At 39.6% G+C, this 25,293-nt stretch overlaps 1 protein-coding gene across 5 annotated transcripts in view; it reads right to left on the bottom strand.

Moving 5' to 3' along the window:
• LOC143899719 (transducin beta-like protein 2) overlaps positions 1-25,293 on the bottom strand; it is a 54,070-nt gene that overhangs the window by 11,935 nt on the left and 16,842 nt on the right. For 2 of the 5 annotated variants that reach the window (XM_077410239.1, XM_077410238.1), the window contains exons 2-3: positions 21,262-21,510; positions 9,739-14,077 (exon numbers count right to left, since the gene is read on the bottom strand). In XM_077410239.1, coding sequence (XP_077266365.1) covers positions 12,375-14,077; positions 21,262-21,460 — 1,902 coding nt within the window. In that variant the 5' untranslated portion in view covers positions 21,461-21,510 and the 3' untranslated portion in view covers positions 9,739-12,374. Of the gene's footprint in view, positions 1-9,738; positions 14,078-14,886; positions 15,044-16,743; positions 16,851-21,261; positions 21,511-25,293 lie in introns of those variants that run through there. The other 3 variants (XM_077410241.1, XM_077410240.1, XM_077410242.1) reach the window with 3 other exon arrangements.

Raw genomic sequence — 25,293 nt, 5'->3', positions numbered from 1 at the left:
GGATCTAAATATTTCTTTCTCAGTGTATTATTCTTCACATTGACGGATGATAATTCTAGAAAAAGCATATATTAATTTAATATCCATTTGTTATCTGCCACGAAACTCCTCGTGAAAAATGGCAAAGCGTGCAAAAACATTCTGACATTTTACGAATCGGAATTTCTAATCGGCGCTTACGTAGAAATTTCATTAAATCGCCGATCGAACGCGATCGGATGTACGCATTAATTGGCCGGGCTCGCTGGCAGCTGCGAGCGGGATCGGCGCGCGCGAAAGGAGGCCAGGTGTGGCGAAGGAACAATGCGATTTATCTCGCACTTGCAAGTTCAATGCTGATTACTCATCCCGCCTCGCGCGCGTATATCAGACGTCTGTGGATTATGATTATCATCCTCTCACGGCACACTTTCTAAATGCCCGGCGATGCCCGCGGCCCCCCTCGAGACTCCGAATCGCGAGCCCGGAACGTGCTCGGGATCGCGCGGCTGCAACCGAAGCCTAAAAATCGAGCACGGATTGGAGCGACGTATCTAGAGCGCCGGGAAAATTCAGATTCAATGGACATCGCGACGAGGTCCGCTTGTGGAAGAAAGAGGGAATTTAAACGTAAAATATAAAAAATCCCGTTATCTCTATATTCTCTATACAAGTCGAGTCGCGTCTTCGAGTATCAATGGCTCGCGAGCTCAAGAAGGAAATGTCGTTATCAAGAAAGAACCGGCTTTCAACTTGGATCAAAATTTATCGCGACGCGATATGCGTCAAACAAGCCTTGCTTAATCGTGAGTTCGCAAACATTTGACGTAATCAATTTGCCGTGGCGATCTAGAATCTAGATCGCTTCCAACGAAATCGTTTAGGCAAGCGATGCTGCTTATATACGAGAGTCATCTGTTATCAATAAGAATACTTCGAGATCAGACGATGGCTGAGAGATCTTTTTAATACGTTTGATCTATATGAATCGGATTACACGTAATCAAACGCGGAGATACAAATATCAGCCACGATATGCATAATAACTTATCACGCAACAAAAACATATCATATGAAGCAAGATGCTCGCTTGCGCTTGTTAGATAAGCCCGATGAACGTTACTTGAACGATATCGGGAAAGCCCCGTAAAAATCGATCGAATCGCTATGCCGAATCGTGCAAACTTCTTTCTACATTTTTAACACGTGTTATACGCTCAGATCGATCAATCACGTTCATCAGACGATTTCGTGATAGTAAAGCCTAATTTAGCGACGGGATTAGTCACGTGTCGTTACATAAAAGAAATTATCCTTCGTTTAAGTTACAGCTGAAGCTAAATCGAGACGCGCTAACAAAGCCAATATGGTGTACCAATCGCGGCGTTGATTACTAACCCACTTTCTGCCTGTTGTCATGCGCGTCGCGTGACGTGGTCGATCTTAAATCTGAGATTATTCAGGAATCGCGTGCTCTCCTTTAATTGAAGCAAATTGTATCGAAATTGAGTCCCGGGATTAATTTATTAAAGTCAGGATTCAAATTCGGAATATATATCGCGTTCACTGATTTACCCTGAATCAGGAGGCGGGAGGGACACTGGGACGTCCAACCGGTCCAAGGTGGAGTATCGTTGACTTAGCGTGAACGCGAAGAGAAAGTTTAACGCCTCCGCGTCACGCCCTTCTTCTCTTTGCCACGGGACTCGCCGCGGTCCTTTCTATCGCGGAAAATAAAATGTGCTCGTCGAGAAAAAGAGAAAGAAAGAGAGAGAGAGAGAGAGAGAGAGAGAGAGAGAGAGAGAGAGAGAGAGAGATGACGCTGAAAGAAAGTTGTTGCATCGTTATCACACCACATCAGTGGTTTTCACCTTCGTAGCTTGGCCGGTCCTGATAAAGTCTAAGCTCATTAACGCCGAAATAACGAGCTTCAAATCATATTGCTGTACGTATTGTATTTTATCATGTTATATTTTATCGTCTGAACAAAACATTAATTAATTATTATATTAATATCGCGTTATAAATAAAGAAAAGCAAATATAATTACAAAATACATAAAAATCATAACGTTTATCTTCTTAATATAATCTTTCTGTGAGATATACTGTATTAATATTTCAATTTTACGAAACAGAATAATTTGGCTACCTAAAATGAAAATAAAAAGAAGCTGTTGAGTTCCTGAATTATATTTGCAATAATATTATTCATCCTACGCGCTACGCATTTCGCAATTTTTCGTTCGTAGTAAAAATTTGTAGTTCGCCAGATGTGCGATTCCGAAAGTTTTGTGATTCATCGAATAAGACAGAAAAATAGCAATGATTTTTTTAGAAATTGGGAGACAAGTGTAAATAAAATTTGCATAGGTCTCGAGGAGGATCTATACGATTGAACGATACTCTAAAAACTGATATTCGCCCTACTCGATCAAAACAAATACGCATTTGTGCAAATTTGGAGAACAAACGTTGCGCCATTGCTTAATACTTCACTCCATGTATTAGCGTACGCTTAAGTACCGTCGTTAACAAACAAGCAGTCGGCTGACGAGCATATATACACGCCGCCGATTATTGAGCAATAAACACAGAGGCCAGCGTACGTCGTTTAAAAGGACGCACACGCGACGATCGATGACGATGACTTGCTGCACCGCATGTGGCATTATGCAATTTATGCCAATTTCGACAGTATGGTCTATGACAAACAAGCCTGCGCATATTACTTTTAATGAAATTCCGGATCCTCGATAACGAACGTCGTAAACACTCGCTGTTGTTCATTAATTCGTCATTATTTTTTATTGATATAAAATATAAATAAATTATCAACTATGAATATAAACTATGAATAATACGTGTGTTTGTGCGCGATTGGCGTCAATGTGACGCACTATCGCGTTTTAAAATGCAACGCAATCGAGATACAGCGATCATAAAAAAAGCAGCATTATCCTTAACGCAATAATTGATATGTATATCAAATATGTCGTTATAGACTCGTGAAAATGTCAACAAATTAATAAACAAGCTATACGAGTCAGGCGCGATATACGTGGTGCGCAAATAATCGGCGCGCAGTTTATCAAGTTGTAATTCGTTACTTCTGTAACTATTAACTTCTTTATACTTGCGCACCACGTACCACGCCTGACTCGTATAGCTGTTTATTAATTTGTTGATATGTATATATACATCGGAAGTAATTAGAAAATAAGCTTTATCTTTTACCGCATTGAACCAAATGGAAAAGGGAAAGTATTTATCTCGAATTTACGTAGGCACAGCCGCATTTTATATTAACGATATTGTTGTGATTTCCTCTCCACGTTTGTACCGTCATTCCGCTGTTTAGTATACCTGCTGTTTAGTATTTTATTATGTTTCGCAACGCTTTCTACATCCGACTTATTCATTTATTCCGGAGCAGTCCGGACGTTTTCGATTAGCAAACTTCATCGACTAGAAAATGAAGAATAACAATATAAGTTAGATGATAGCTTTTTCCACAATGTTTATGTAATTAAGAAAAACTTAGGGTTCCTAAGATTGATGGTGCACGTCTTTCGGATGCCATAGAGACTCGTCAGATAGTTACGAAATTTTTATGATTCATGTCGCCGCGCGACGTGTTCGATTAACGGGAGAAAAAGCATCGGGTATCTAATCGAATCTCAACTCTCGCATGACGACAGACTGTGTATATTCCTATAATATATCGCTCATTTCGTCCACGCAAGATCCTCATCGCGGCCGATCGTTCACCTCGAATCTCCGTATCTCGGGGGCAAATTCAATCAAGTTGAACGGCCCGACGCGGCCGCTCATACGGAGACCGTTAATAAGAGGCGACCGTGAAAGATAAATTTAAAACGACCGACGTCCATGACCCGCGTAAAAATCTCCCGCGGCCGCGTCAGCTGGTGAGCATTGAACGCGCGCATTGATAAGTCGACGACCAACGTGTCCACATTTTTTTTCACCGTTTTTATGAAATATGTTTCTTTTTTTTTTAAGTTGTTTTATTCTGAAAAATGTACAATATTACAGCGAATTTTGGCATTAAGGCTCCTATTCACTATCTCACTGTATCATCTCAGATTGTGACATCCAGAAGCGAGAAAATATATAATCAAAATTCTTGCAAAATATATTAAAATGGAAATATGTTTTTATTAAACAACATTTACGATAGAACCGATTTATAAAATATACCGAAAACTCGAATTTTGTTTCGTTAATTAATAAATAATCATATATTTGAAAATGAACTATGCATAATCAAAATGAAATAAACTATGTTATAGAGAAATAAATATAATTTAATTCTTCCCCGAAACAAAAAAATAGTTTTCGGTATATTTTACGAGTCGATTCTATCGATTGCAAGTGTTGCTTTATATATTGAAACATATATTTCTATTTTAATACATTTAGCAACAACTTTTACCGTATATTTCTCGCATCTGACGTCACAATGAGATAGTAGTGGTGAGTGAACAGGAGCCTCTTAAATAAAACATAACTCTTGTGATGTTTTATATTATACATATATGTATTTTGTGCTTGTTTCTCAAACGTATTCGATAATATGTAACGCGTTCTAGACGGTAATTTTCCGATTATTCCGCTTTTCGACTAATACAAAAACAGATCTAGATACCGACGAATAGCTCTTCGAATAATTACGCTTACAGATGATCGCCAATTGACGTACATCATTGGTATATAGCTATGAAAAGAGATTTTGAATAAATGTCAGACCTTTTATAGTTTATGTAAAGATATATCAACAGCCAAGCCGAGGGTCTCGCGATTGTATCTGGGGGAAACCGATTACCGATTCCCTCGACGGAGCCGCTGGTAAGTCAAAGGTCAGGCTCAACGTGCCTATTGGGAATATATTTCGACATCTGATCTGATCGCTTTAGCAATATCCACGACGCCGACGCCTTGATCTTGCCCGTGGCGCGCAAGGAAAACGTCTTTGCTAAATCGATGACATAGCTTCGATCGTGATCGGCATATATTCCCGATCGCATAAGAAAGCGAGAGGTCAATTAAGGATATCAATTAAGGATGCATTCAAAATCGACCACCGAAAAACTTGTTCCTCCCACGTTGAAAGTTTCTCGATAAAAACTTTCACGGTTTAAAATGTTTTTCTGTATTTATTCATCGACGTCATCGTGCAAAGTACATTTATTCACATTTCAGAAAGTATTAGAAAAAAAATATGAAGAAGGACTTGAGCCTCTTTCTGCGTGCTCTCTCTTTCATCAGTATTCAAAAAGAAATTCTTTTTTTCTATTCAAGTTTAGTTTTCTAACTTGTCTTATTTTTAACCACGTAGCTATACACGTTACTTCTTCTTTTTTCCTTTTTTTTTTTACTTCGACTCAACGTTTGTGAAGAGAAAGTTCGTGACTGCTGAAGAGATAGTATACATTATATATATCAAACGTCGTTCGTGACTTCGTATATCGTCGGGGATCGCTTAAGTAGCAATTCCGTTCTCTAAACATAGCAAACGTCGATATCAGGCTGACTTTAGTTGTACCGATCGCGAACCGAACATAGAAATTGCGTCTCTTGGATACTCTTACTTATTTTGCTCTTTTTTAAGGATTTATAACTATAACTGACTTGGACATCGTCCAGATTTCTTTTAATTGATTCCAGACACGCGCAGAAAGCGTGTCGAGTCAAAGTTTTTATCCCGATATGAAGTTCTCGAGAATTTGTTGTAAAACTGGCTGGTATATGAAGATAGGAACGCTTTGTTATTTCTTAGTCATGCGATATTGCTAAATACGCAATTGCGAATGTAATTACTGATTGTTTAACTACTAAGCGACTCGTTGTTAAGAAGCACAATAACGATAAGACCCACCTAATGCAGAAGATAATGCGAAAAATAAATTATGTATCGTAGTAAATTGCGCAGTCGACGAAACATTTTAAATATATAGATACATGAACGATCGTTAACGTCACAATGTTCGTAGAAATCAACAGTTATTTTTCTGTTCAGCGAGTTTGAGAAATAAAATTTCGAGAAACTTTGAAATAAAGAGTAAGAGAATATCGCAATTAAAACTATCTATCTTAAGTAGAATCAAACTTTACCGCATGTTTGAAACTGACAGACGAGAATTTAAAAAAAACGGAGAAATAAAACTCTCATTACTCCGCCAGAGAGAATCTCTCCATATTATTCTGTCCCTGAAAAAATAAGTAGCGGCGAGATGATATTACGAAATCCTTTGAAGAAGATTTATTACGATTAGGTAACGCTTTCGATTTTCCAGACTATGGCTCTATCGCCGATTTCTCCCCGGCTTCTTATTCTTTTCTTTAATTCAATGTAGGCGCGGGCATCCTAGTATAAGCAAGAAACATTGAAAAACATTTCAACTACATTTAATTAACGTTATACAACGTTTCTACAATCTAGTTGAAATGTTCCTTGATGTTTCTTGCTTATTGGGATTGCATCAACGGGAAGTATTCGTCAATCTAAATCTATAATAAAATGGATACATCACGAAATGTAGGATTCTCGTTAAAATACCAGCGCCGTCGATAAAAATAGATTTATTGTCATTAATTACCGCTATATTCTTAAGCTAAACATTATTTTAATGTGATATCGCGTATCGCGGACTCCCGCGAATCGGCCATTCGCGAACTGGGCTGCTAATCGTCTGATAACAATAATCTGATCAGCATACTCGGCGCAATAACGATTGTTACCTTTCTGCCTTTGGATTTAAATACGTCCCAACCTAATTCCTTATCTAATCTAGCCTGCGAACAAGCCGCAAAGTACATCCGTACTAAAATCGCGCCGGTTGTTTATAAACTCAACAAACCTATCGCAGCATATTCCAAGCTATCGCGGAGCGGAATTTCCGGGGGTCGCGCTTCCGTAAATCGCACTTACAATTAGATTCACAAATAGATGATATACTATCGATGGAACTAAGCGAGCAGAAATAAGATCGAGATTCAATCGGAAAGGGCAACTATGAATAATCAAAAGTGAAATAACCGGAACCGTCTATTACGTTGCAAATGAAAAGAAGACTGGAGGAAATCAGAGTATTATCATGTCTTTATAGTCTAGACTGTCTGGAGTATATCATTAACATGTGATTGCCACGACGGTCATCCATTAACGCCTGATTTTTCAATGACTATTTTCAATCGAGGTCATTGGGTGACCGGCCCCCGCATTTCTTTTAAACGTTTATAAAAGTTAATGTCATCCGATATAAAATTTAGACGATATAGGCGGCTAGATAACAATGTAAAATAAAAAAATGCGCTATTCAACGCATTACTCATAAGAACATATCATTATGTATATTTATGAAAATTCTACTGTGCGTACCAGTAAGACGTACAAAATCTCACTCGCGGCAGACGTGTTAAGTTAAATAACCATCAAGGGAAGCGCTGGGATAAAGAGAAATTTTGCGAGAACCACACTAGTGCACCAGAGACCAATATTTGTTAAAAAAATATTGTCTTCAAAATTGGGGCACGGATGAATTAAAGACGTTGTATCCGAGTCTCCTACTCAATATTTCTGGCGATGAAAACGGTGATCTCCGACCAAACTGTGACGTTGCAATTTCGTGCTCGACGAACAATTCAGAAATAAAGCACGTGAGGAACGAGAGCACTTGATCATATCTAGTAGACGTTAATTCGACTGGCGCATGTGGGATCAACGCGACTGTTCGCCTTCTTCTTTTAAGTGCCCCCCTTCTCTCTCTCTCTCTCTCTCTCAAGGCCTAAAAATCCAAGACACAAAACGATTTCCCTAAACCCTGTCCAAAGGCCTCCAGTACCAACACCCACCGGACCATCATTATCTCAGCGAAGAGCCTCATTTAACGGTTGCTGTCCATATAACGGTTTCTCTCTTCTCTCTTCGCCCGCTCGCCGTCGTTTTCTCCTTGGTAACGTTATTGCGTAACCTCCTTTATGCATACACATCGTACAATTTTTTTTTTTTTTTGTTTAATACAACCGACCAGCCGTATATCTGACGACATTATAACTAAGTACCAGGTGAAAAAGAAAACGCAGGCCTGCAAGAGTTTTTTATGTCTATCGCGTATGCGTAACGGAAACACGGAAGAGAAGGAAAAATGCTAATCCGGCGAGACTTGAATCTTATCTTTTTATCAGAAACTTCAGGAGCTGCGTCATCATTTATACGACGAATATATATTTATTTATTAACTCGTTCGATTAATCTTCGGTCTTTCAGAAAAAATATCGTTGACTAATTTTTCGCTTATCGAGCCCGTCGCGTTTGGCATCAATCTAAAGATCTCGTGGCGGCTCGAGACGTTGAAAAGCGTCTTTGCCAGAGACGCGCGTGCAGCAACCGGGGTCCGGAGGGAACCGACGCGACGTGAAAATTTATCGCGGGTCACGCGTCTCAGCTGTGCCAACGATACAGTCATCGACGTGTTTATCGATGAGCGCGTTGCACCTCGCCGCGCCGATCCGATCGTTATCGCCACGTGCTTCGAACGGATGATATTTCGCGACGCGTAAATACGCATGGTCGAAGTTCATCCGGCGCGACGCAACGCTACGCGCCACGCACCACGCATCTCGTGCGTAGCGGAAACGCGCGCGCCTGTCAATATTTACGGCCGTTGGTTTGACTGGACTTTGACTGACGATAGAGAAGGCAACAACATAGGTACGCTTTTTAATGACGCGCGAGTCCACTTTCAGCACATTTGGACGAGTGCCGCCGAAATTCCGACCATAATGTCGTAAACATTTTACTGTTCCAACGCGAAATAATTATTCCGACAAATAATTCGACGGTGTTTCACAGCGTATTTTAATAACTTTTTTCTCGGCATCGATGTAAACAAGCTGGCAAAAAGCGCGACGATACATTCTTTTTACTCGTCCTTCCTCCGATCTTTCTTTCTCGTCCGTGAAAAAAATCGACACTGATTAACAGCACAGTGCAAAACTGTCAGCATCGTCGAAACCGAGGAATGTCTGTACCCATCAAGACGGCGCGGACAGGTAGCCTCGCAAATGCACTTTTGAACAAACGCATCGCTATTTACAGGACGGTACACGTTGATCGTAAAAACGTCGTCGTAATGTCGTGGGATGGGATGGGCGCAAGAAGGAGAGGATCTCGGACTTTCCACGTGAAAAATACCGCCAACACTTTCCAACGATTTCATTCGCAGCGCGACGTCGCGAAAAAGACGAAGAGACACCTTCGAGCCTCTGAGAATCCGGTCGATTACTGTAATATTTCACGTTTAGACCAGAAATCGGCAAATTAAGTACGGCCCGCGTGTTCTTGTAGGATCTTAAATAATCGAAAGAAAGAATAAAAGAAGAATATCTCGTGACAAGTAAAAATTATGCAAAAATTATATAATTCAAATTTTAGTGCCTTCTTTAGGCCGCAAAGCCTAAAATATTTAAATATACAAGAGAAAAGGCTCATAAGATTAATAAATCATTTAAATTACAAAGGGCTCAGAGCCGCACAGGATGTTCGTGTCGATAATAATATTTCTAATGAGAATTTTTATATACTTATTCTAAGTGAACTACGCGCCGAATATTTTTTGGTCCTAAAATATTTATTACCTTAGCCGTTTACAGAAAAAATTTGCCGACTCCTAATTTAAACCGAAACGCATATTGGGAGCGGGGAAGAGATATTCCAAATAAAAGCAAACACAAAAAAAACACTTCTACATATATTTCATAATCAACATATATTTATGTTCAGAGCTGTATGACAATGCCTTTAATCCTGAAAAAAAAAGCGTTCGTTGGACACTCCTCCCGTATTTTGCGGGACACTCGTCGTTGCTATGCGAAAGTCTTAAAAGATTGCGCTGTTTTAAGACTTGAGTATACCACTGGAAGAACCGAAGAAAGTAAGCGTTGAAATTTGAAATGATCAAATGTCACTCGCTTAGGTTGAGGTCCAATCGCCCGCCCTGACCCTCAAGTTAACAATCTTGTGACTTTCAGGGTTAAACATAGTACAGTCGGGATTACTGATAAAATTATAACGCGAGTGTGTGATAAGTGTGATTCTGCACGGAATCTGTAGTGAGATAGTGAGATCATAATCACCTGGCGCGAGTGCGCGCCTCGTACCTACTTGCTTCACTTTTCGTCATTCAATCGCTTCAATTCCGTCCGTCAAGCCTTAAGATTTATCGATGGCGATGAGTAAAAACTTACTGACTCCGGTTTTTTCCCTAACTGCAGTTTCTCCGCTAGCTTTCGATTCGCAAAATTCGCTTCGCAGTTCCGTTTCCACGTTGAAATTCAAGGAAAGAAAGAAACGAAGCGCGCTGAGAGTAACTTTACTCATCGCTAACGCTAATCATGTGTAAAATTACGGTACGCGAGGATAGAAAAATATATATAAATATATATATTATATACAAGGTAATACTATATTATATATATATATATATATATTATACAATATATATATTATACAAGTACACATATATTATACATATATATTTATACATTATATATATTATATATATATATTATACAAGGGGTAATACTATCGTTATACAAAATCCGTTGGGTCTCCACGTTACAGGCGCGATATTTACATTTAAATATTACATTCGTTATCACTATAGACAGACGATTCTGCCGTTATATGATCGTTAACTGACAATGAGGAATGATTACGGGCGATGGGGCATGAAGATTGTCGATAAAAGCGCTGGGCAGTCTCTCTCATGAAAATATTATACATATACGTCTATTTTGTTACACGCAGTCGATCGTTATGAGAACTCACCGTGTTCACATCGAAAATTGATAAGAAGCTACGCGCGTGTATCGTACACGTGGCGTAATAACAGTACGTGGCTCGCGAACTTTGTTTGGCGGAACATCGCCACTTGGTAGCACGTATAAAGAGAAAACCTTGCGGATGATAACGCCCAGGATATCAACTTGACGCGTAATTCCTCGCGTCTATTCGCACAAGAATGCAATTCGATTAATAAATAATCGATCACGCGAGTATGCATAAGCACGTGCGGAAAAATGCCACTTTTTAATAAGTTTCTTGTTAACGTTCAATGTTTTAATAAATTATTAACAGCGCGATTAAACGCAACGAGAATAATTTTAATCGGCGAATGAAACTAATTAATTAATCAATTTAAATTAATTAAGCTGTGAAACCAACGAGTTCAGCATTTTCCTTTTGCCTTTTGTAGTTGGCGAGCCACGTTAACGAATACTCGACGTCACGATGTTGTTCAAGAAAAATCCATGGTCATCTCGAGCGGAAATTAATGCGGATCGTCGGTGAAAATCAAACAAGAGGCACTTACCAGCATCATTGACGCCGCTCGTCCTCCTCGCGGGAAAAAAAATGGTGATATTGAATAATTGATTGAAATTGAATGAAATATGCGTGATGTCGGGATGGGATATGCATGACAGGATGGATGCGAAGTGATACGTTATACTGAATAACGAAGGCATACGTATCCATGTTAAATACGTAGATTTTCACGAATAGGTATACATATTTTTGCGAGTACAAAATTGCGATCCAAGGATGATATAATATGTACAAAGTATAAAACGCTATGAAAATTACGTATATACAATACAAAACACATACGGATATATTTAAAAAATGCACATCGGAGAAAGGTGAAGTTCAAAGAAGCTCTCCGATTAATTAGTCGAACTGTAATTAATTGTCTGAAAATATAATTAGGACTCAATCAGTAGTCGATCGTCGTTCAATTCGAAAATAAAATAATAAGTTCGAGATAAAGTTTTAAAGTAAATATCAGATCGATAGTAGTCAGGTAAAAGCGTAGTACACATAGCGTAGCAGTGTAGACATAGCGTAGAATAGTGTGAAAAGAAAGGAAAGTATAAAGAATAATGAAGAAAATAGTATAGATTTAAAGTCTTTGACAAATGTTCGACTGCGCGTAGTCAGTGTTGTAAACTTCTCCGTGATGATCGTCAATTATCTCTCCGCGCTGTACGTTACACGTCTGTGTTATGTATTGTGTGCGTGATTATACAATCGTCATCCCTTTATCATTAAAAACAAAAAACGCGGACGCAGGAACGCACGTGAGGAACGCATTGCATTATATATATATAATATCACAGATTTCACCCCTGGGGAAATGAACACTATAGGAAAAGGCGCGGTTCACCCTCAGTTTCTACGAGTCACTTCGATGACACGCGCTTCCCATCGCTACATGTTCTCACCGCGAGTCACCTTCTGTCAAATAAGTCCTTTTTTTTTCACGCAATGATGAGTCCTTTCTCTCGAGGTGACGATTTTATCTACCGATCTATCTACCAGACGAGATTGCCCTGCCACTCGTACTGGGCCTTTCGGAACACCAGATCCATGACGACCCGCGCGTCCTCGATGGAGTTGTGCGTCTCCTCCTGTATCTTCCGGTTGAGCACCCTGCGCGCCAGAGTCTTGAGGCCGTTGCGATACGGCAGGCCGAGGTAATGCGGGAACATCACGCTGGTGTCGACCACGTTCGTGTGGATCAGGCGCAGCGCCCTGAGGTCGTTCGCGAGACCGTGACCCATAAGAATCGTCTCGGCGTGGATAAATTTGAGGAGATCGTTCTGCACCTCCCGCAGAGTCTTGGTGACGTTCAACAAATCCTCCTCCGCGATGCCGCTGAACTTGGTGTTGTAGTCAATTACCTCGGAGCTCGGCTTCACGAGCGTGTCGTATACGATCTGGCCGTACAAATTGACGAGGGTCACTCGGGCGAGCTCCAGTCCCCGCCGCGTGTAGCACATCTCGCAGTCCATCGCGTAGACGCCGTAGTTGTTGTCGTGCAGGTAGACCGGGGACGGCATGGTGCGCACGTAATTCGCGAAGGGCCCGTTGATCCCGGGGACCAGGCCGGTCCATACGTGCGTCTTCCACTCGGAGCAGCCGCGCGAGGATCTCGCCTGATTGCAGCACGTGTAATACCAGCTGTCGTTGGTCATGCGGTTGTACAGCTTGCCGCAATGGTAGACGCAACGATCCGCGCCCAGATATTCGCCGTTCTGATCGACGTAGATCGTCTTTTCGCACCTGACGCACGTCCTCTTCAATGACCCCGTATTGCCGCTCACGCCGGATTCTTTTTTGTCCGGACTCTTCTCGCTGTCGGAACTGCTCTCGCTGTCGCAGTTCCTCACTTTGTTGCCGTGTCTCTTCTCGTCGAGACACATCTCGTCGTCGGAACTATTTTTGCTGCTGGAGCTGCCCTTTCTGTTGCAGCTCCTTTTGTGCTCGAAGCACTTCTTGCTCTCCGGGCTTCTCTCACTGTCGGAGCTGCTCTCGCTGTCGCAGCTCTTCTCGTTTCCGGAGCTGCTCTTGTCGTCCGAGCTCGTCTCGTTGTCAGAGCCGCTCTCGCTGTCGCGTCTCTTCTCGTTTCCCGAGCCGTTTCTGCTCTCCGAGCTTCTCTCTTTGTCGGGACGGTTTTCGCGGTCGAGATTCTTCTCGTTGTCGGACGAGCTCTCCTGCTCGGAATTGTCCGACGAACTGGAATTGCTGTATTGTCCGCTGTCACTCTCGATCTTGGGGCCCGACGGGTACAATACATTGTTTATTATCGCGTGACCCGGTGAGAGAGATGACGGAACGGGGTAACCGTGCTCCAACAATTCCTTCTGCGACAGCGCGTACTTGTTTATCGTCGATGCCAGGAAGGTGGGCACAGTGTTCGGGAACATCGTCTGCCACTGGCTCTCGTCCGGGATGTCGTCATTGCTGGACGTGTCGCTGGTCAACACCTCGTGCGACGAAGGCTCCTCCGACACCGTACCGTGCTGAGAAGACAACCGCGAAGACCCCCGACTCCTGCTCCTGGACGCTCTTCTCGTTTCCTTATCCTCGCGACGTCCGGAGCTCCGCGATTCCGTGCATTCGCGGACATTCGTCGTTTGCAGCGACGCCGATGCCTTCTTCTTGGACTCTTTTTTCTTATACATATACTGCCCGGCGGACTGGACATGCTTTCTCGTCTCTCGCAAGTTCTCATCTTTATTTCATAGGGACAAACAAATATATACGTAAGTTACTCGACCTTTCAAGATCTACATTGCTAAAGATGTCCACACACACACGACACGCGCATGCAAATCTTCTGACCCTTCTGACTTTTCTCTTTCTTTCTTTCTTTCTTTCTTTCTTTCTTTCTTTATCTAATTAATGAAGGGATCTACGTTAATATGCGGTACAGGAAAAATGGCTGGCACACAATGCGAAAAGACAAGCGAACCGGATGTCTAATAGTTCAACGAGCTTTTGCGAGATTGGTTCTGAGAGAAATTGAAAGCGACAGAGCGTGTTTTCGTTCCTTTCAAGGCGACAGATAAGAAGACTTTATGATAATCCGCGTTATCATACTTTTATTGTCGTTAAAATCGTGACGAAGAGGCTTTGTGCGGAGAAAAATGTAAATTTTCAGTAAAAAGTATGGCGTTGCGTTGCGGGCGGCCGCGTCGCGTCGCGTGTTCTTGACCCAAAAATTGCCTTGAATTTTTTCGGCTCGCGGTGACGTTCGTACTCCGACAAGAACGACAAAGGTTTGACATAGTTTTCGTTCGTCGTACGTGGGCGCACGTGGGAAAACAGGCGGATACGCGATCATCCGAAAAACAAACTGCTGCGCGCGAGATAAAAACGAAAGTACGCGCATATAAAATCTTTTAGAATCGGTCAGATCACTCTCACTTTATAGCGACGTTAAAACGCCCGACAGAAATGTACAAGGTAGAGGTAGGACCAGGTCAGATAAAATTAAAGGTGCGGGAAGGGGGAGAGAAGAAAAAGAGAAACGTCACATACGTAATTCGTGCCGGCCGTATCTCGTCCACGTGCCGTTGAACATGTCGCTCGGCGGCATTCGTGACTTCGCGCCGCTCGATTGGTGGATGCGGCGATACGTACTGAGGCAGATCCATAGCGAGGGAAAAGACATCCGAACGACCGTTGTTTTCGCGGCGACACATGTACGCGCGAATAATTTCGGGGAGACGAACCGTGAGTGAGAGCGCTTCGCGGCGTGGCGGCGCGGCGCGGCGCGCGGCGCGTTGTTCTTTATTCGCGCCTGTGTTATCTTGTGCAAACGCGTGACGCGCCGCGATATATTCGCCGCGAACGGAGGGGGGACCCCGGGATTTTACGTTGCCAGCTTCCGCGCGGAAAAGAATGACGCGTGGGAAAGAATGATCCGCGACTGGACGCGTTAAAAAACAGAGAAACTCTGCGAGAGAGGGGGACACACACCTCTCTTTTTCTTGAAAGAGCACTCGCCCGAATAACAACAGCTGCGGAGGCTCCGATAGCCGAAGCCGATGAGTAGATCGATTCGTTTCGTGTTGTTTTACTACTTACTGTCGTATTGTGCTGCGCTAAAGGCGCAATTTCAAAATTTGCTCCGATAAGGATTCCTCAGAAGAATATCATTTTATACGCTGATTGTGAGATATATATATATAGGATGATTCGCAAACATATGAGTCAAGACTTTCCTCACGAGGGAAGCGATCCTCTACTACATTTTCTACAATAAGCTCCTCTCGACGATCGTCTCGTTTCGAACGGATATCTAATTCGGTGCGATTATTTATCACCATTCATCACCATGATTCTCGCTAACGTCGCTTCGCGCTCTGATTGTTAACTGGGAGAGAGAAGAGAGAAATAATTCGCCGCGCGAGAGGGGGGGTACAATTAAGCTGTCTCCCCGAGATATAAAAGTAACGGCGGTAAAAATGAACTCAACGAGGCACGCAACTTTCACTAATTACATTACCGACGAAAAAAGAATGCAACGTATATCACTTTTTGCCGGTCAGCTGCCTCGGTCACGTCCTCGCGATAAATTTGCGTGACGTTCGCGCGTTTGGGCGCTCGTCGGGATAAAAATAGCGAGAACGCGCGGTTGCATTCAGCCGCCCGTGCTCTGGCCGAAGGAGAAACATCTCGCGAAGCGAGTCCGACGCGTGTACATACGACGTAGATGCCCCTGTTCGCAAAAGTCAGGTATTTGCCCCCGAAAAAGAATAGCACACGACCAATAATAAATTTAAATTAATAGATATTAAATCCATCCTGTGTGTATGCAGATTATATTATTTTATTCCTACAGCGCACTTTTACTGAATATAAAAATTATCGTTAAATTATTGTATTAAACATCTACGTGACTGTCCAAGAAGCGATACGTTCCTTGCCTATGCGGAGAAAATATTAGACATTATTAGGTTGATGCTAAAGATTCGTATCAAATAAAATTAGAAAACCGAAAAAGATATTTTAAAAAATAATATTTAGTTGAATAAAAAAAAAAAACAGGAAGAGAGTAAGAATAAAGTTCGTGGCAGTTTTGCTTAAGTTTCAATTTTAAATAAATGTTAAAATTGTTTCCAATTTTATTTAATAAATATGATGCACTTTCACGTCAACCTAATAGCCGAGATATTGGAATACCCGTTGTTTTTTAACAAATCTCTCTTAGTTAAAAATATACTCGAATATCCAAGTTTCGGGTTTTCCGGGAAACCAGATAGCTGGATGCAACGCTGGTCGCTCGAATTATTTAGAAATACAGCAACAATATGGTTAATAAGCCCGTGCACATCTTGCATATCAATTCAGCTCCGTTTACTCAGCTCAGTCTATCAGTGATTTTACTCTTACTTGACTTCCCCGCCAAATTTTTAAAAAATTCGAGATTTCGGCTCGTGAGCTTCCACCGCAGATACCTCCTCGGAGATGTCATCCGAATCACGCGAGATCGGATTTTAGTCACGTGTCACGATAAAGGACAAGCGCAGATTGCGACGTGGATCGCGAGTAATAGACGAAAACGCGCCGAAAGTTTTCGTCGGCGTCGCGCAACAAGCGAGATATTGGTAATTGAATTTGAGCCAACTGCGCGCCCAAACGGGAAAGAGCGAGCCGAGAACCGGCCCGCGAAGGCAACGGAAGGAGAGCAGAGGCAGGGGCGGAGACGCAGAAGGGAAGAAGCGGACATAAAGAGAGAATCGCGCTCGTTGCTCGCGGGTAACGGAATGCAGTATGACGACGTCCAATATATGTACCGTTGCGTCATTTAATAAAATCGTTCCGCTCCTCTCTTTCTCTCACGTTCGTTGGCTCGAAGAAATCCGCTGCCACTTTCCGGCGAAACGTGACCAACAATAAGTCACGAACGCGAGGATTCCCGCGATAATTTCCATCGAACGGATTACGACGTGAAATGAATGACGTCGACTGGTCGACAACTGCGTTCAAGAGCTCGAATTAGAGCTCTGACTAATAGGAAACATGCGATTGGTGCTGCTGCATGCGATGAATTAACGGCAGGCCGTTGAAGTTTATAACTACGTATTATAATTTAATTACTGTCGATTACTTGATTAAAAAGCTGGTTTATTATGCGATCTGATCGTGACTTCGTGTTATCTAGCTTCATTTGCGTGTATATATATATATATATATATATATATATATATATATATATTTAAGCGACGAATCTGGGAGATGGACAATCCCAGATAATATCATCGTTATGTCGTTAGAATCTCGTATTGCAATAAGTTAATCACTATAATATTGGATGTAATAAGGTTAATAAATACTTTACTACATACTTTAAGAAATATAGTTAATAATTAGGGGAGAAGTGCTACAAAATCGTATTACTTAAGACATATTATGTTATATTTCTCATTTGGTACTAATTTGCACGTAAATTAATATTAGAAATTAATGTTCAATGTTTAAGATACCTATTATTTAATTTTTTTTAAGAACAAATTAATTTGTTATGAAATATATTTTATATGATATATAAAAGATATACGACTCTTAAACAACCAGTTTCCTAAATCGTATTCCTATCGATTTCCAAAAACATGTCTCCTTTAAAAATTTATATAATAAATTTGCGAATAAAACCAATGAAAAAATAGTTTATATATAAATATAACAAGTCAAAAAGTATCCGACATATAATAATAATACGATTTGAGAACTCGTGTTTAACACGTTTGCTTATCACATTTAGCTTATCACATATAGGTCGCAAATTATGTAACTATATAGTAACTATCAGTTATATATAACTTATACAAATAATATTATATAGTTATAAAATAATAAATGTTGTAATATAATAAATAAGTATGAGTTATCAGATCGTATCGATTTAAGAAATCTCGTGGTGATAGGATTTAGGAAACATGATAAATTATACAGCACTTGTAACAATATGCAAAAAATGAATGTAAAATATTCAACAATAAATCTGTTTAAAAAAAAAAAAACATAAAAAAGCAGAATATGATACCGTATTTTTAAATTATTATCATACATAAATTGGTCAAAAATTACATTAATCATACCTAATTTAAAAAAATTTGTATAATTTTTGTAATACGTATACGAAATAAGATGTAATGTGGGAATTTTTTGTCAATATTTTTTATTGCCTATTTTTTGCCGTTTTTGTAGTCAATAATAAAAAATAATTAATGAGGTACGATTTAGGTATGTGACAGGTACATATTAGACAATGCCCTCCTAAATTAAGAGATATTTATCGCAAAAATGTATAGTCACATAAATAATGATTTATAAAAAGTTTTATTGCGTTCTATAATCTTCGTTAATAAAAAATACCTATCTCTGCAATTGCTTAGAAATAAACTTCCTTAGAAATAAATCTTCCCGAAAGCCAGTCTTTCAATTTTCTGGACTTTGCTCTTTCTCATATAAAAGCGGCGCTATATTTCCGGTATTGATGTTGTTAACTGCCAAGCTTGTCGATTTTCCTACGTCTACGCGACCGTGATACTTTCTCATCACGCAAAATAGATATACTTAGTAATCGCGTTACTAATGGCTCGCGCCGAACTGTGCCTGACCTACCGCAATACCGAATCGACTGTCTTGATTCAATTAACTTATTCATGCGGCGTCGCACGATATTTCATTCACATTTTATTCATCGATCGATATACAATATAAAACGAAAATAAGTAATGAACACGCGCATTCAGATTATTTAATTCTCTTCATATTCGGATCAAATTTTCAACATGCCAAATGAACTTTAACTCCGGAATGGAATCTCCGATTTATTCGCGTATCCGTCCGCGCCGACGAGCTGATTTATTTAAAACATTCGGTGTTAGCCGCAATTTTTGGCATAAATTTTCGTGTTGGTCCCCACTTTATCCCCTCTTTGTTGTTCGCGCCTCGGCAATGAACTTTCGAATGACATTGTCGCGTGATTAAGGCAGATGATTAAAGTGCATGATTAAGGCGTGCGAAGCTTAGTCCCTAAGTGACAGTATCATAACGGGAGTGATTGCTGCCAAACCGTCATTACAATTTTTTTTCAGTAACCTGAGACGAAGAGTCGCACTCGCACATCATATTTACATATATAGGTATGTTCGGCAGCTTGCATGCTGCCAAGATGTGAGCGACAAGGAAGGGATGGTGGGCGTTAAAGTGAAAATTTAACCCAAAATTGCAAGAATTTAACGAACCATTGATTCAGATTTATTAGGAAAATACATTCAGAAACGGGAAAGAACCTCGCGAGAAAAGGATTGCGAAGCACAAATTAATATGCGCCTCGCATCTTATCGTATCTTATCAAAATTGAACGCTTTAGGAGGCAAAAAAAAAAGAAAATCGCAACGCGTATTATAAAGATAAGTCATCACGAGTTTCATCGATGATCCATCAATGAAAGCGTATTTATTTTCTTTCTCCTGGATGTGTCACACGGAATCCGCCTTTATTCGCGATAGATTCTAACAGAATATTCTCATGTATGATATCTAATAGATATCCGGTATCTGATGGGCGCTATTAAATCTTCTCCGCGGTATGGTATCTATTCACGATATTTACGGTATTTTTCCTATTTAGCGGCATGGTATCTAACTCGAAATTTTATTATTTACTCAGCAAAATGTATTTAGTTGCCTCACAATTGTCAGTTTATACAAACAAAATAGTCGTATTCAACACTATTCAGACACGTCGGGATATTAGTATTGATTGAAGATACACAGTGTCCTCGACTGGTGTGTAATCGGGTTATATTTATTCACAAAAAGAACCAAAAAGAAACGACGGAGCTTGTTTTGTAAGAAAAGTTTTCTCATACGAGAGAAACGTGTACACGAATTTTAGACTTCAACGATTTTTAATTGCGGGACGCTTGTGATGGGAAATGCGGCTGGCAAAATGGAAAATCAGCTAAGAAAGAAAGAAAGAGAAGGGTGATACTATGCCGCTAGTATCTACGTACGAGTTAGTTATCTACGAGACACAATACGCACGTATATGCCCGGCGTAAAGCATAAAAAATTTATTGCTCGATTTGCAAGTTTAAATTGTTCGTCGCGCGATTTATTACATTCTCGCGTCGTGTGGATCGTGTTACATTAACAAATCGACATTAATATTGAAAACAAAGAAAGCTTTCTCCTGCTGTAACGTAACTCTTACGGTGGCGCTTGTTCGTTAACTACGACTTTTCTATATCCTCGAAAATTTTTTATATATTCAAACTTAAAAATAATTAAATTTAATTTAATCACAGATTTAATCTTTGAGACGAGACCGCGGACAATTTTTTAATCGTCAAATTAATTATCCAAATAATAAAATAGATAATTAAATTTTTATTATCGGCGGTAGTAGAAAAAACCACATTGCAATAAAAAAAATGAAATTGCTATCATCTACTCCTATGTCGAGAAGCTATAAAACTTTTAACATTTATCTGTGAAAACCAATTAGTGTAAACTAGACCTCTCTCAAAGCGAATGGTTTGCTTATCGGCCTTCGGATGACACGTTATGAATATCACATATAACTTGTTTAATGATGTAACACCTTCCGAATATAATTGTATCACCGATTAGAGTTACGCGAGCGAAGATAGTGAATATTAGAATCCCTCTAATCAGAGTCTGGCCATACGCGGTAGCAACTTTTGATTGATTCGTTATTTCTTGGCAAAAGCAAGAGAAACAGAAAGAGAAAGAGATATAAGAGAGAAGGAGAAAGCGATTTGAATGTATATTTCTCCCCTTCTTTCTCGCAGAATTTTGCCAGAATTGCAAGTTGGCCAGACCTCTGATTAGAGGGACTCTAGTGAATATTTTCTTATTTTTTTTCAGTACGTACCATCGGCACAGCTCGCGACATATTTGCCGTTGCTGGAGAAGGCCATGTCGTTCACCACGCCGGTGTGTCCTTTCAGCGTGCCTATCGTCCAAGGGTGATCCCGTTCTTGCTGAACCTCTCGACGTTTCTTGTTTTTTGCGCGTTTACCGGACTCACGAGTAGGCTGCATTGTTACCGGTGTCGATGGCGGTATATACATGGGCGATCTCGAATGTTCTGGAACGAATTCATTCCTATCGTAGAACGTCGCTGTAACACACAAAATGTAACAATTAGCGATTAAATACTCCGGGCGAGATTAGACGCTCCGAGAGTCCGAGCGAGCCGGGTTTCGCAACTCTAAGTCGAGACTCTTTCGTACTTGGACTCTTTATACGCATTTAAGATAAAAGCAAAGAAGATAATGAACGTGTTGGAATAATAAGCAGTGAGAATATGATTTTCGCGAGATGAAGTCAACAGTCTTTCGCGTATTCAGTAATATCACGGAATTATTAGGCTATCTCGCCTAATAATTCTGTGAATACGAAACGGACGTCGTGTGATGTTGTACAAAAACACTTATCAAACGCACGCACGCACGCACGCACTTTGAAAAAAAATATATGTTTTTTGAATACATTTATTTTATTATAATTGATTGTTGCTCGATTATTCGATCGATCGATTAATCGATCATTGCTCGATCGAATAATGAAGTAGATAAATACTTAGAATAGGGTTTACATTTTCTTTTAGTCTGTATTAGAGTCCCTCTAATAAGAGTCGCGACACGTGGAGTTTCGACAAAATTCAGCGAGAGATAGAAATATACGCCATTTCTGGGAGGAGACGCAGGGAGCAACAAAGCGGTTGAGGCTCCGACTCAGGTAGAGAGAACAGTCCCTGGGTGGAGGGACACTGCGGACTCCATAGCCCAGAACGAGAAGATGGCGTATATTTCTATCTCTCTCGCAGAATTTTGCCACGTGTCGCCACGTGTCGCGACTCTTATTAGAGGGACTCTAGTCTGTATTTTTACAACACACAGATAATTTAAAAAAAATGTAATAAAATAATAAATTTTGATATATTACTGCCATTGACGACGTATGACGTGGGATTATTGGGGATGAAAGAATTCCTTGCACAATTTTCCACTTCGGATGTAGGCTGATGGTTGATGTAATTCGGTGGAATGCCGAAATAGAGCCCATTGCAGTAATTGCAGCAACTGAATGTCCATGTAAATGGAAATAAATGTCCATTTAAACTAACAGGCACAGTATGTACTTCTAAGTAAGTCAGATGTACGTCGGTCATGTTTAATATGCTCGCGTAATACACGACTCTACTGAAATGCACTGCTCGATTTCAAATAGTTCTATTCGGTTTGAAATTCGAAAAGAAACTAAAGCTAAAACGCCTAAGCCTGAAAAGACACCCCTCCAAAAAGTCAAAAGTCACGACCAATCTTCAGCCTTTCATCCCTTCCATTGTTGCATCGATGGTGCATTTGCACCATCGACCTTGAAGTTGCGGAAAATTTGCCGAAAAAGTCTCGGAGAAAGTAATAAGGAATGGACTCCAGGTAGCAAAAACTATGGTGGGCCAGCGATTCTCGACAAAGTCAACGGCAAACCTTTAATCCCTTCCATTGTTGCATCGGTGATTCATCAAAACGACTGAGAATTTGCACAGAAACTAATAAGGGGGATTTATACTTCTATTGCACATATTTTCAAGAAAAAGAAACAAAATGGCGGACTTTTTTAGTTGCAAAAAACTGCAAGATATTCGTCGAGATATTCAAAAATCCGCCATTTTGTTTCTTTTTACCCAAAATGTTTAATTCTATAGTACCGGCTATAGCCACTTACTTATATATTTTAATATCCCGTTTGAATTTTTTGTTTCAGACGTTTCTAACTCGAGATATCATGTCAACCAGATTTCTATGGGATACCTTTACATTTGTCGCCATAAATAAGAAAAAGAAAAAAAAATGTTTTAAGGTATATTGTAAACCAAGTCCATTTCTCATGGCTTTGTATAGCTGAATTTAAATAAACGTTAAGAAAAAAAATTTTTTTTATGTACTTCAATATATGTGAGAAAATGTATAAAAGTTTCGAGATATTTCAATACATTTCACTATGAAAAAAAAATTCTTGAAAATATGTGCAATAGAAGTATAAAGCCCCCATAAGGAGTGAAAAACTCAAAAGTTTTACAAATCACGATAAAACACATTTGATTTTGCAGGCCTTGATACTAAAAAATATAAAGAGTATTTATTTTACCATTGCGCCATAAGAAGAACGAGTTCTAATTAACAATCACTATAAGCAATTAATCGCAAAAATTAAAAAAAAAACAGCGCAACGTGAGAAATAAAATGCCTATTAGTTATTTTCAAAGTTTATAAATCATAATTAATTAATGCTCATTGAATATCTGATAATAGAAATCAATTGTCAAGAATGATTCAATAGAACAAAGGCAAAATCTCAAATACGATTTATTTTCCACATTCGATTGGTGTAATATTTGCTTGAAAATATATATATTATTCTTAAAATTATCAAATGCACGCAGACAATTTTAGAAATCTCAATTGTAAAATATTCCGCGCGAAACATGTCGTTAGGTATATCTCAAATTTTCCATTACGCCTGCATAGAAATATTAATTTCTCGATAACGTAACCGTATGTAATTACATGTCGCGCATTCCTCAAGTATTCTTTGCAATAAGAGCATCAGAAAACATACAGTTTTTCACTATATAAAAAACAATTGTACACCGAGATGTATTGCACACTTGCTTGTTGAAATCTGAATAAATATCTAGAACTAAAAAACACCTTTATCTCAATAGAGATCATGTTTAATCTTAGACTGTAATTAATTCTTGTGCATCGCACATTCGTCACACGAAAATATATGTACTATGATATTTTAAAATATATATGTTTATATATTATAAAATATAAAATATACGGGCAATTATAAAGTTCTTGTGCAATATTAAACTTTTATAACTTCCGTTCTATACATAATAAAATTAATCTCTCAAAGATATTAGAATTGCAACCTATAAGTACATAAAATGCACAGGTTATTTCACAATTATTGCGTCATCTCGTAATTATTACGAGAAATCGAATTGCTGTGTTAAAACCAGTTTAATCGTCTCATAATATTACTTTATAATTATGAACGTAGACGATGGTGTTTCATTTTATATTAATCATTGCTCATCGTAATTCCATCCGCATTTCTAAGAATCACAGCTTTGCCTTTCCGTGATGGCGTACGTGTTTGTAAATATCGGAATATTCGTATAATCAATAACTAAATACTATTGCTATTCGTATAATCAATACTAAAGCAATTACTGTTGCTCGGACGATAATACAACTTCGTTGATGTTTTTCACCGTCATATATTTTATCAGACGATTCGTGCGTAACGTAACGCTTCGCGCATAAATACGAGCGATATTAATATGTTGATTGCGCGGACGATAAGTATTTGCGCGATCTACATGTTTTGCGATACGTTCGCTGGATAAAAGCTTGGAGAGTATCAGAGTATCGCCTTTGATACGAAAACTTGAGAAAAAACGTTGAATTAATTAAATAAAAGAAAAACGCACGCGCGACGCACATCACGTAATAGCAAAAAAATGTACGAAGTTGAAAAACTCAGCAATTTTTTCCTCTCTCTTCGAAAGATTCTTTCCTCGCGGATAACGCCGCTTATATTCACTCGGAAAAATAGATTCTGAATTATGACGATCGCACGGAATCCTGATAATTTTCCATCGCACGGGAAATCCCGGCAATTTTCTATTGCTTCGAAGGCAAAAATATTTTTATATTTTCACGATCTCTTCACGCATTACTTATACGTCTAAACATCTAAACGCGGCGTTTTAATTATAGATTACCAAACAAATTCATTTTACTATTTTTATCGTTACGATCATATAATTTTAATCGTTCGCACTGAATATTTTGGAAAATAAGATCTAGACAAAGAGAGAATT

Source organism: Temnothorax americanus, unplaced genomic scaffold, assembly GCF_048541705.1.
Source record: "Temnothorax americanus isolate GAGA-0224 unplaced genomic scaffold, ASM4854170v1 Scaffold28, whole genome shotgun sequence".
Lineage (NCBI taxonomy): Eukaryota > Metazoa > Arthropoda > Insecta > Hymenoptera > Formicidae > Temnothorax > Temnothorax americanus.
The sequence above is the reverse complement of the archived record's forward strand: the minus strand, read 5'-3'. Positions and strand labels throughout refer to the sequence as shown.